The 14,195-nt window shown below is 35.9% G+C and overlaps 1 protein-coding gene across 1 annotated transcript in view; it reads left to right on the forward strand.

Annotated features, from left to right (window-relative positions):
- The window catches only part of LOC114335850 (tRNA (cytosine(72)-C(5))-methyltransferase NSUN6), a 58,872-nt gene that overhangs the window by 25,687 nt on the left and 18,990 nt on the right, over positions 1-14,195 (forward strand). Inside the window, exons 4-5 of the mRNA XM_050642941.1 lie at positions 3,636-3,843; positions 10,350-10,643. Of these exons, the coding sequence (XP_050498898.1) occupies positions 3,636-3,843; positions 10,350-10,643 (502 nt within the window). The remainder of the gene's footprint in view (positions 1-3,635; positions 3,844-10,349; positions 10,644-14,195) is intronic.

The following is a 14,195-nucleotide window of genomic DNA, read 5'->3' on the forward strand; positions in this document are numbered from 1 at the left end:
CACCATATCAATGTTTTTCTCAGCTACTTCCTGGCACAAAAGTGCCGAAGCTGTTTTTTTGTGCTGCAAATTGATCTGTATGATCTTAATTTTGCAGTTTATTCATTTTTGGGGTCTCTAACAGGCCCTCTTGTAATTTCTTCCACCTGCATAGATTCCCCTTCGGCCTCCTGCAGTTCGGAAGTAATCGTTGCAGGTTTTGGTTCCCCAATGTTCCCAGCCTGTCTTGCTTTACCCTCTTCCAACGGTATAATACTTGCTCGCTGTAGAAGGTAATAATGCTTCCATTGAAGCCTTTCGAGCTGTGCCTTTGACTCCTTATCAATTCGGAGACTCACATGCAGTCCTCCGTCAGTTGCTGGTTTGGAACTCAGAATTGCCCAACGACTGGTCCTTAGTTCAGGATTTTGTTTTTCAATTCGTGCCAGTGGCACTTTCAGATCCTCATTTTTAGTCTCTGGAAGGTACATCAGTACACGCTTCGATTTTGGGAGTTCCTCAGCCTTAACGACCTTCCACCCCGTATTTTCTTCCAAGAAATCCTTTGTGATCTTAAAGGACTCCTCGTCAGCACATATCAACCCATAGTATCCATCCATGAGCCGATTACCTTCGTAACGAGGTGCGCAAGGAACCTCATCGATAAGTTTAATTAGGGCCTCTTTTATTGCCCCAACGTCTTTTTCCGTTACAGATATGTCTGGGTATTCTTTGGGAATTATTGCCGTCTTTATTCCCGTAAGAGCTGCTTTGTAGTTGCTGCTGAGCTTTTTGAAAGAGGCAGCAGCAGTTCTGCTCTTTTTTGTTAATTTCTCCTCAGGAGTGCTTCTATCAAACACAGTCCGCTTGACAGCTTGTGTGATTTCGGCATTTCCAGGAGTTTTATTTTGAGGTCTAGGAGGTAATTTGACCTTAGAAGTGTCAATTCCCTGTTCTCTCATTTTCCGAAGCTTTCTTCTCTGTGCCCCAGATATTTTTGGCCGAGAAACCTCATCCTCAGCATCTTTTAAAGGAGTCCGCATTGCGTCCTCAGTATTTTTATTACCCGATGTGATGGGATTATTTTCTTCCAGATTCTGCCGAACAGTCTCAGTGGAAGTTTGATTGTTTGTTGGGTTCTCCTGCGAGACCCCTAGGGTTAAATCTTTTAAATTTTTGCATGGTTCCATATTGATCCCACGAGTATGGGAGAAATAAACTGTCCATACCAGCAGCGCTCCCTGTGCCGGTACAAGGCCTTAAATGAAAGGGGGTGTGGCCTGGTTCCCCCAGTCGACCGTTTGAGACAGTTCAATTTAGACACACAACTGCCATGCAGGCCTGGGCACGGTACAATTACACCTTTACCTTGTGTGTTGGGGGTGTAGGTTTAGTGGGAAAAAGGATGAAGGAGGGATAGCATTTTCTGGTTGTACTCGGAGTGTAGGATAGATACAGCTGGTAGATAATATCGGGTCGGTTGACTATATATTGGCGATGTGAACAGTGCCGTAGAATGGAGATGTGGCAGTGAAGACCAGAGGGTCTTCTACTTAAATTTACGCCAGGGGAGTGGTACAACCAGACATGGGTGGGTTAACTTAGGGCGGGCTACTTCTTGGTCGCTGAAGCAGTTCATACATTCCCTTGGTCGCTGAAGCCCCCGAACCAACGTCAAGGTCGTGAAGCCCCTATCGGGGGGCATACCTATATTATTAATATATAGGATCTTATAATTCGATTCCAGCAATAAAATTGCTGGTAAATAACTTTTCCCAAAAATGGCCTATTCTCCGAATAATCAGCCCAGACTATTTATTTCGATTTACTGCTGTTCTTTTCCATGAACGCGTTTTTAGGAGGTTTTTAACATCCTCATCTACTTCGTCCTCCCATCTCTTTTTTGGTCACTGTATTAATATTTACTATCTCTTGTTATATTTCCCTCCCACTATAATAATTATTATTTACTATCTCTTAGGTCCGGTTTCACCAATAACAAATAAATTCATCGAATAAAATTTTTTAGACGTTCATATTTATATTTTGTTTCAATATAATTTTGATAATTTAAAGTTAAACTTTCGAATTTACTTTCTTATAAATATTAACAGCGAGATTAACTTGCCAATTTATTCGAAGAGTAAGTATTTATTTGATAAGTTAGTAAAATAAGTCTTATTTGACGTTAGTAAAATGAAGAAATGTAAGTTGGTCGAATAACTTTATTCGTAGAATAAACTGCTATTTGTCGTTTTTGAAACCGGCCATTCTTTATTTTATGTTGCTTGCTGTGATAGTTGTATCATCGGCATATTGCAAATCACTATTTATGGGAATTAAATTCATTTGATACCTTTTTGATTCTGCTATTGAAGTTGAAAGATATTTTGTATATAAATGTTAAACAGCACAGGGAAGAGCAATCTGCAAAAACAAAATGAAAAATAATTTCACTACAGAAAATTAAAACAACTGAAAAACTGTCATGACCGCCTGTAGATTATAATGCTACAAATTATAGTAGCTTACTTAATTTTTTGCTATACCTATACTTCTAGTTAGTAGTTATATGGGTTAGAGGGTTAAGTAATATGTTAACCGAAACCAAATTTTTTGAGTAGTATGGACATCTATAATAATAACCTATATGTTTCCTGCAGCCGATTTTGATGATATACTAGTTATAAACAAATGAAGATAAGAAAACGGTAATTTTTTTTCGTCTATTACCAAAAAGTTAAGCATTTTAAATAGTAATAAGTTTAGATCTAGGGAATGCTATATAAAAATGAAAGAGTATAATAAATACAATATTTTTGAAAAATAAAATATAGAAATCTTTTTAAATAAAATCCTTTTAAAAAATAGAGAAAATCGTAATTTGGTTTTGTAGTTCACCCTGTATACAAATATTCGTCAATGATGTGAATTGGACTTAATTTAAAAACTACAGTATATTGTTTATCTTATTACATAAAACAAATTATTGTCTATGAATTACTTCTTTATATACAGGGTGTTAATCTCATAGGGATTTCGAAATAAAAATGGTCATAACTTGTTAAATACTCTGTATAGTAATGCAAAACCCTATATTATAGGAATAAGAATTATGAGGGGAATATAAATATGAAAAAATATATAGGGTGTCCCATTTAAAAAATTATATGTTTGATATACCACGATGTTATTGATCACCCTGTAGAAATAAACATATTTTCCAAGCGTGGAGAATATCATTGCCTACATTTTTTCTAAATAACTTTTTTCGATATTCTATACCGTAATGGAATTATCGACCGATCCCGCACTAAAAACTTACCCTGTATATGGGGATGGTGCATCACCTCTGAACCGAATTGAAAGATAAACTGTTTTTTAATTTTATATTTTACTCATATTTTGAGTATAAAGAATCAACTTTCGTTGGCATTTTTCCTAGACGAATAGACGGAATGTGATTGCATATTGTAGAGTCCCTTTCGTCTTCTTTATTCGTCGTCTCCTTGCCTTATAAATTGTAAAAGGCAGAGATTAAGGATGTTACCAGAAAGTGGTTCCTCGAGAAGTTTTAGATTAATTGTTTAGATCTGGGACTTCTCATTTTTCTTCTCAGTCATGTGTTTATTGTTTCCTGTATTAATATGTTTCAGTGGTATTGCTGTAGAAGTAACAGAAACAATTTCAGGATGTGTACCGATAAGCGAAAGTTTATTACCAGTCGGAGATATTTTACTACAAAATATACCATCTATTGTATGTGTTCATAATCTTAATCCCAAACCTGGTGATGTAGTACTTGATATGTGTGCTTCTCCTGGAAATAAAACTACTCATATAGCAGAGCTAATGCAGAATAAGGTATTTATATAGGAACATTAAATGCTTTTTCTTGTTTCATGAAATATTTTATAACGAAAATCTTACGAAAAACGAAAACTTAATAATATGTAATTAATCATTACCGAGAACAACAAGTGTATTGCTAAAACTGTAGAAGGCAAAAATAACATTTTAATATTTAGCAAGCTAAAAGGGCGAGCATTATCATAACAAAAACTTTGTTCATTTACTTATTTAAATTCATAATATGGAAAATTACTGTTATGAAAAGTTGTTTATAATTAAAAACTATGTTTTAATTTGCAATTATATCCTTGAGGCTCTTGAGCGAAATTCATATTTTTTTACATACCTCGTATAAAATTGATAAAATTTGATATGATGGTTGCATCTTAGATTTTAGACCATGTAGCACTTTTTATGGATACCTTTCCTTCTTAAAATTAATAATAAAAGATTTATCATAAACTAAAATGATGTTGGGTATGGGTATCCGTAATTTGAGAGAAATTGAAAAAAATATTTTTTTAATTAGAAGGATATAATTCCATATATTAGATATTCGAACAAAGTTTTTAATTCCAAACAACTTTTCATAATAACAATTTTCAGTATTGTCAAAAATAAAGGTATTTTGCTCCTTGGCTAAATTCATATTTTTTGACACACCTCGTATAATATAGATAAAAGATATCTGATGGTTGAATCTTAGGTTTAAGACCAAGCAGATCTTTTTATGAAGACTAACTTTTTTTCGTAAAATGTAAAAATAAACAGGTAAGTAATTGGACTTCATAGTTCTAGGTTTTCATCCAAAGTGATCGAAAGTAGAACCGGAAGTCGATATTTGAACTCTTCGTGTAACTTTGCATCGATTAATATACGATTTCACTAATTTAAGTCATTTTTACTAAACTTTCGGTTATAATTGTTTAAACGGAAATGACTTCAAAAACAAAATTACAGATTCAAGCTCGCCTTTTCAGTACGCTTCGATTGATATGTCACAAGTACTATACCTGCGAGTATAATATGGCACTTCTGGTTAGAACTTTTTAACCGGAAATGATACAAAACCAAAAGTATACATTTGTTCTCATCTTGCTAAGGCACGTCGAATAATATATCGCTTATAGATACTATTTCGATGACTTTAAAACGGTACTCCGGTTGCAACTCTAAAACAGAAAGTTCGAGGTCAAATTTCTCATCTTTAATACCATCCTTGAGTTGTGAGCTTCCATTCAACACCTAATTTGTCATTCTATCTGTAGTAAGAACGGACATGTTGTATTCGCGGACGGACGGACAGGCAGTCCTGAAAACATGCATATCTTGGAACAATGATCAACTCCACAGGTGATTACTTCCAGGAAATCAAAATCAGAATAGAAAAGGCTAGAGCAAATTTTAACAAAATGAGAAAAGTGCTCTGCCCAAGAGATTTGATGTTGGAGCTAAGAGTTAGGTTGACTAGGTGCTACGTTTTCTCGACTTTGTTTTATGGAATGGAAGCTTGGACTTACAATGCGGCATCAATGAAAAAACTAGAATCATTCGAGCTGTGGGAGTTCTGAAAATATCGTGGACCGAACACGGCACAAACAAACAAGTCCCGGGAAAGATGAATAAAGAAATGGAAATCTTAGATACCATCAAAACAACACAATTAGAATATCTCGGACATATCACCCGTGGAGAGAGATACAACTTGCTCCAATAGGGAACTTGCACATTTTTTATTACATAATAATATTCAGTTTTGTTTAAAAATAATAACAAAAACTCATAATAACTTTAAGTACAAAATCTTCTGTGTATTAAACCATTTCAAACGACCCAAAAAGCGCGCGTATACTTGTGACGTCACATCATTATATTTTATAACTACACTTATCGTATGTCATTGCAATAATATATGACAGTTTGTTGAGATTGGAGTTTGATACAGTTTGTGAAGGAAAGGAAAGAACTATCAAAATATTTATAAAACTGAGTGTCAGAACGAATGTCAAACCTAATGAATTAATGGCGAGGACTTCAAATAATATAATGATATGACGTCACGACCAATGAGGACGCGTTTTGGGCTGCCTGCTATAATTTTAATTTTCTCTCGATTTTAATCGTCTTTAGGGGCCAAACAAAAGACAAAAAGAACTTTTTTTCTTTGATATATGTTTTAAATAATTATTATGTTCTGTTGTGATTTATAGTATTTTTTCAAATTTAAAATTTTATACAAGTTCCGTATTGATTAGGTATGCAGGGAAACATGCAAGGAAAAATAAGCAACCTGAGAGAATGGTACGGATGCACATCAAATGAACTTTTCAGAACAGCCGTCTCTAAAATCCGAATAGCTATGATGATTGGTGACCTCCGTCGCGGAGATGGCACTTAAAGAAGAAACGAAGACTTGCATCTGGGTACAACAATTCAGGGTCCTGATCACAAGCGTTTATAGCCGAAGTCAGCCGAAGTCACGCCCTAGTTTGAAATAATTTGAAATTTTCATTTTCATTTTTACATACTAGCAGGGCATTCTGCACAAACATAAATCGATTTTTAAATACACACCTAGAGACTTGCAACTTTTGGCAGTGTGTTCAGGATGATGTCAGGAAAAAAGTATACTGTAGAAAAATGGGTGGCAATGCATAGTTGCATTTTAAAGTGCATAAAATGCATCCAGAAGTACATAAACGTGTCAAAATAAGTGTATTTAGAGCCAGATTTTGTTATTTAGGGGCTTTTGGGGTCGCTGAAGACGAATACGCCATCAGAACCGGCCACCGGAGCACCTGGTGCCCAGGTTTACCGCTAAGGCACGTCATCTGCAGTTTCGGGGGTTTTCGGCACTAAATTGATGCAAACAAATTACTCGGGGGTTTTTGGGGTCTTCGAACAAGAATACGCCATCGGAACCGACCCCCGGTGCACCTGGTGCCCAAAAAAACCTCCAAACCCCAGAAGATAACATGCCTTAGCAGTGAGTTTGGGCACCGGGTGTTCCGGGAGTTAGTGCTGATAGCGTATTCGTGTTCAGTAACCCCTAAAACACTTCGTGTAATCTATTTCCATCAATTTAGTGCCGAGATCGCTCAAAACTCCAGAAGATGACATGACCCTAGACACCAGGTGCTCCGGGTGTCGGTTCTGATGGCATATTCGTTTTTAATAACCTCGAAAACCGCCCGAGTAATCTATTTGCATCAATTTAATTGCGAAAACTATCGAAACTCCTGAAGAAGACGCGCCTTAGCAGGGACACGGCACCATTGTGCTCCGGGGGTCGGTTCTTGTGACGTACTCGTGTTTAGCAACTCCTAAAACCCCCAAGTAATCTGTTTGTATCAATTTATTACCGATAAACCTCGAACCTCCAGATGACGTGCCTCAGCAGTGACCCTGGGCACCAGGTACTCCTGAGGTCGGTTGTGATGGCGTAGTCGTATTTAGCTACCAAAATCTCCGAGTAACAAAATCTGGCCCTTGGTATGCTTAACTTGACATATTTATGCACTTTTGGATGCATTGTTGCACTTTAAAATGCAATTATGCATTTCCAACCATTTTTCTTTAGTAGACATTTTTCCTCACATCACCCTGAATATAATGCAAAAAGTTGCAAGTCTGTAGATGCTGTATTTAAAAATCGATTTATTCCGGTGTTTGTAGTGCTAAATGCCCTGGTCTATATAGTTTATTAGGTTTAATGCGTTTTTAGCAGTGTCTCCATTGTCGCTATCTAAAATTGCTAAAGTACCCTAAATTGCTGTCCCGAGATGCAAGTTGACTTCGAGGTCGGTTATCTCGAAGATGGTTTGAGATAACGAAATGCCGTTTTTAGATTTGAATTCAGGAGACAAAACCATATTGGAACTCATCGGTAGATCGGCTGCAAGTATTGCAGGGGTGGTAACCCACGAACGAAGAGACGTTGCTAATTTATAAACGAAAACAAAATTTCCGTTGAAAATCTCCGACGTCACTAAACATTAATCGAGAGAGATGCAGAATAATGCACATCCCTTCTCATTCCTGGAGCCCTTACCAGGACGTGGTGACACTCTAAATATTGTTAGCTTGCTGTCTCCGTTGGCTGCTATCCTATGCCAGATGGACGGAGTCATGTAGGGATTTTCCCACCAGTCTTCATCTGGCCCCTCGATGAAACGATGGCAAAAATGCATGAATTGGTCTTTGCCTTGTAGTCTAAGAGCTAGTGAACCCTCCGACTAATGGTCGTCCTGTAAGGCTAAAAATTTTTCTAGTGATAATTCATAGCACACCAAGACTAAAAACCATGACCTGGCAGGCCTCAGCAGTGCACGTGTATCTACCAGGTGAATCGAAAAGTGCAAATTTAGGGGGTAAAATAAACTTTCTTCTGTAAGGTTTAAATTTAAGTATGTGTTTGAGTAAGTCATTTAGAAGAAATGTGTACAATGACAGGCGATTCTGAAGAGCATAAGACCTTGCCAGGCGAGGGGAAAGATTAGGGGTTTTTCCTAAAATTATTCTTTTTGCATCGAACAAATTTTTTTTAGGTTTTTTGAACCATTTCAAACAGAAAACGTCTTTAGTGATTTTTCTCTTAAGTTAATAGTTTTTGTTATATGAGCGATTGAAAATTTTGAAAATTGAGAAATCGGCCATTTCTAACCCTAAATCAGACATTTGTCTAAAAATTTCAATGTTTCCAAGGTACGTAGATATTCTTTAAACATTGATTGATGAAATCCCGTAGAGTTTTTTGCAATAGAATATCGAAAACCCCTTTGTTTTTTTTAATTGCTAATCAAGCGTGTGCGATACTGTTAAGTGAGGACGTTTGAGTTTGCATAAATTCATTATCTCGAGAATGGGTAAATTTTAAGAAAATCCTCAGACAGGTTGATTTTTATTTTTGAATTAGGACTTTTTGGCATATATATAATACTAGTGACGTCATCCATCTGGGCGTGATGACGTAATCGATGATTTTTTTAAATAAGACTAGGGGTTATGTGATAGCTCATTTGAAAGGTTATTTAATTCTCTATTCAGTAATATAAACATTAACATAATTATTTATACAGGGTGTACAAAAAAAAAATGTTTCTTCTATTTGTCAAATTTAATCAAAGTTAATTTAATAAAAAAAATTTTTTGTACACCCTGTATAAATAATTATGTTAATGTTTATATTAGTGAATATAAAATTCAATAACCTTTCAAATGAGCTATCGCACAACCCCTACTCTCATTTAAAAAAATCATCGATTACGTCATCACGCTCAGATGGATGACGTCACTAGTATTATATATATGCCAAAAAGTCCTAATTTAAAAGTAAAAATTGACCTGTCTGAGGATTTCTCTTGAAATTTACCCATTCTCGAGATAATGAATTTATGCAAACTCAAACGTCCTCATACTACAGTGTCGCACCTGCTTGATTAGCAATTAAAAAAAAAAGGGGTTTTCGATATTTAATTGCAAAAAACTCTTCGGGATTTCATCAATCAATGTTTAAAGAATATCTACGTATCTTGGCAACATTGAAATTTTTAGATAAATGTCCGATTTAGGCTTAAAAATGGCCGATTTCGCAGTTTTCAAAATTTTCAATCGCTTATATAACAAAAACTATTAACTTAAGAGAAAAATCACTAAAGACGTTTTCTGTTTGGAATGAGTCAAAAAACCTAAAAAAATTTGTTCGATGCAAAAAGAATAATTTTAGGAAAAACCCCTAATCTTTCCCCTCGCCTGGCAAGGTCTTATGCTCTTCAGAATCGCCTGTCATTGTACACATTTCTTCTGAATGACTTAATCAAACACATACTTAAATTTAAACCTTACAGGAGAAAGTTTATTTTACCCCCTAAATTTGCACTTTTCGATTCACCTGGTAGATACACGTGCACCACTGAGGCCTGCCAGGTCATAGTTTTTAGCCTTGTTGTGCTATGAATTATCACTAGAAAAATTTCTAGCCTTACAGGACGACCGTTAGTCGGAGGGTTCACTAGCTCTTAGACTATTGCTTTCACATCCACCGTTTACTCCAGAGCTGGCTCCCAGCGATTACCACATTTTTCCGATCTTAAAAAGATGCTGATATTGCTCTGATGAAGAAGAAGTCGCCGAAACTGCGTTTTGCAAGAAAATCGTTTTGCAAGGACGGCATCGCGCATCGCTGCTAAAGAAGATTATTTTGATGAACAAAGAAAAAGTTTTGCATTTTTAGATCCCGGACTTATTTACCGACGGGTTAGCTTGGTTTACAAAAATATTTTTGCCTCTAAAGTATCTGTACTATTAGTATGGAGTTATTCTTATACTCATTGTGAAATAAACGTATCTAGTGAAATCCAGTTTTAGTAAAATCATAAAAATCTTAGTTATTTTATTTTCCTAAGTATATCATAATGTTACTTTTTTGGCTAAAGATTATAATAATGTAAAAGTGTATTAGATATTAAAATCTCATAGTATGTATGATAAATTATTAACTAGTTCAAACATGTTTTAAGGGAATATTAATAGCCATAGACAAAACTCCAAAGAAGGTTGCCCAACTTCAAAAACGCTGTGAGGATTTCGGCGCCAAAGTGTATAGTTTTCAAGCTGATTCTACTGCAATAATTTCAGATACTTTAAGTTCCAAAAATGTTATAGACGGTCCACCATTCGCACCCCAATCGTTCGACAAAATACTTTTAGATGCACCGTGTAGTGTTCTTGGGAAAAGACCACAACTGGCCAATAGGTCGTCAGAAAACGAGATCAAGTCATTCGTTCCATTACAAAGAAAACTGTTTGAAAATGTAAGTTATTCGGAATTTGTTTTTATTTTTTATTTTTGTTTTTATTTTTTGTTATTTGTTTCTTACTACGCTTGGTTGTTAATTCTATTAAATATATTACACTGGCGGACCAGAACTCGGGCGTTTTCTTATTTGTAGCTTAGAGTCCGTTCACATGACAGGCGCTTAAAGCGCGTTTTAATAACGCGCGATTACAACTACATACATTTTACTTGAGACCGTTCACATGCTAACGCGCGTTTTAATGGCCTAAAACGCGCGTTAGCATGTGAACGGTCTCAATTAAAATGTATGTAAAATAGCTTTTTTTTTAATTTGATGGCAATGTATGTAGTTGTAATTGCGCGTTATCAAAACGGGCGTTAAGTGCTTGTCATGTGAACGGGTTCCAAGGCCCCGTTCTCATGAGAGGCGCTTAACGCGCGTTTTGATAACGTGCAATTACAACTACATATATACATTTCACTTGAGACCGTTCACATGCTAACGCACGTTTTAGGTCATTAAAACGCGTGTTGGCATGTGAACGGTCTCAAGTAAAATGTATGTAGTTGTAATCGCGCGTTATTAAAACCCGCGTTAAGTGCTTGTCATGTGAACGGGTTCCAAGGCCCCGTTCTCATGAGAGGCGCTTAACGCGCGTTTTGATAACGTGCAATTACAACTACATATATACATTTCACTTGAGACCGTTCACATGCTAACGCACGTTTTAGGTCATTAAAACGCGTGTTGGCATGTGAACGGTCTCAAGTAAAATGTATGTAGTTGTAATCGCGCGTTATTAAAACCCGCGTTAAGTGCTTGTCATGTGAACGAGTTCCAAGGCCCCGTTCTCATGAGAGGCGCTTAACGCGCGTTTTGATAACGTGCGATTACAACTACATATATACATTTCACTTGAGACCGTTCACATGCTAACGCGCGTTTTAGGTCATTAAAACGCGCGTTGTCATGTGAACGGCCTCAAATAAAATGTATATAGTTGTAATCGCTCGTTATCAAAACGAGCGTTAAGCGCTTGCCATGAGAACGGCGTCTAACTCTAATACAGGTTAAAATTTAAAATTAACATTGAGTAAAAACTAAAAGAATAAAAAACCGCTAAACGCGGTAAAAATGAGTGGCGCACACAATATTCTAGCTACAAAAAAGCTGATATTATGAATATTACGTGGCGCAAAACTGTATTTTCGTTTTCGATGAAAAATAAAATTATAGTTTTATTTTAAAAGATTTCTGCACAGTATTTACTAAATTTGAAGTAAACCCGCCACAAAAGAGGATTAGAGCCCGTTCACATGACAGGCGTTTAAAGCGCGTTTTGATAACGCGCGATTACAACTACATATACAGTAAGAGTCACCCTACTAGATACATAGGAACCTTGAGCTATTACAGTCCTGGAGCCTTCACTTGTTGCAATGTTTATTTTTATGTCTAGTGACGTTTAGAACCTAAAAAATGTATACAAACTGAACATTAACATAGAAGGTTGACAGATAGTTGTATTAAATACAGCTGATCTAATTTTGACGTTTATAGTTGTAAAACATAGCCATGTAAAGTTATAAAAGTTTTAAGGTGTAATATTCTTGGTGTTTGAATAAAGTTATTTTAAAGCAGAGTAATAATACTATTAATTAATGTATTTTTTGTATGGAAAAACAATTATTTTGAATAGTTTCTTGACAGTAACATGACGGATGAACGACAAGAAAGGACCGGATTAGCCCATAAGCATAGCAATTAGGTACCTACCCATGTGTCTATTCGCGGTGTGCAAGTACTTGGAAAGGGAAACGAGAAACGACCCTGCGCGAGTCGCGGAGAAATATTGCAACTATCTTAAATAATTCATATTGTCAATTATATAAATTATAAAAATTATATATTGCTCCACAATATTGATATGATATGCAATTATTATATAAAGGTAAATTTAATTAATTGTATTTTGCTTGCAGTACTGCATTTTAATAACTAATTTTATTTACTACATACAATTGTTGATGTTTTCATAACATAACCTGAATCTTATTTTTTCTTCTTATTATTTTTTTGGACTATGGCCTTGACAATTATCCAGTAACCAGGACTAATATAATTGGCCAATATAATTAAAAGTGCGAATAATAGTACAGAGCGTAGAAATAGGGGTCGCTTTGCCGAACTTGCACGGTCCCAATATAGTACGGTGGCGCGTACTGTATTTTACTTCTTAAGGCCGTTCACATGCCGAAACGTTTTAATGACTTGAAACTCGCGTTAGCATGTGAAGGGTCCCAAGTAAAATGTATGTAGTTGTAATCGCGCGTTTTCAAAACGCGCGTTAAGCGCTTGTCATGAGAACGGACCCTTAACCTGCAAACTTTATCAAAGGTACTGTTTGTGGCCCATTTTACTTCAAAAATTTAGCAAATACTATGGAAAAATCTTTCAAAATAAAACTATAGTTTTATTTTCCGTCGAAAATAAAAACGCATTTTTCGTTACTCATTTTGCCAGTCATTTTGCGCCACTCATTTTTACCGCGTTTATCGGTTTTTTTATTCTTCTTCTTGAATGTAATCTTTCTCGATCACACGTTGAGCATTATACATGGTCGCCTTTGTCGCATTATCGCTCAAATGCTCCAGTAGTTACGACCCTAAACTTGTGAAAGGAAAATCCGAGTTCATATCCCAGCCATCCCAATATTTTTTCAATATAATTAATTGTGTCCATCGAAGGTACACTAGATTGTTTTTCTATTTTATGTTTTTTCAAGTTTGTTTTTTTTTAAGTTTAGCGTCGTAACCACGTGACCATTTCGGCGATAATCGTTAAATGAATACTTACTATAATAAAGTTACTTTTGTAACTCGATAAATTCTAAACGGTTTAACCGATTTTGATCGGTCACTAAAAATGAGTTTGAAAGGCATCGACAAGTAGTGTCTGATGTACCCAAGGTCAAATATGATATCTGAAAGTATTATAGGATTTAGTGAGCTTGAAAAACCGTTTTCCCGTAGGAAATGAATTTGATCATACTTATGAGGCCTATAACTTAAATTCGAATTTTCTGAGATATGAGAGCCACAAACTACACCGGTTCTCTTGAAACATAGAAAAAAATTCAGATCAGATATCCAAAAATATTTTCCTCTTTTTAAATAGAAATTGAATCAAATTTCTGAGCTCAGTAACTTTTGAATGGTGTAACAGTGTAACCGATTTTCAAAATTAGACATGCGTTGGAAAGGTAATGGTCAATATCAACGGCGTAACCAGGATGATCCTAAGGGGGGCGGGTTACAACTTCAAAATGGCTTGATTTGTCAACAACACAAATGGTGTTAAGCGTATAGAGCTCAAAGTAGATCTCAATGGGGGGTTACAACCCCCAAATCCCCTGGTTACGCCTGTGGTCAATACTATCAAAAGCCGTAGGGGTCGGCCTGAGTTTTGGTGACAAGAAAAAAACACACTCCAAATGGGGTAAACCCACACCCTTGGACCAAAATGGATGGTTGACATATGGATTAGAGCGTCTTTTCCTAAGCTTTA

Source organism: Diabrotica virgifera, chromosome 2, assembly GCF_917563875.1.
Source record: "Diabrotica virgifera virgifera chromosome 2, PGI_DIABVI_V3a".
Lineage (NCBI taxonomy): Eukaryota > Metazoa > Arthropoda > Insecta > Coleoptera > Chrysomelidae > Diabrotica > Diabrotica virgifera.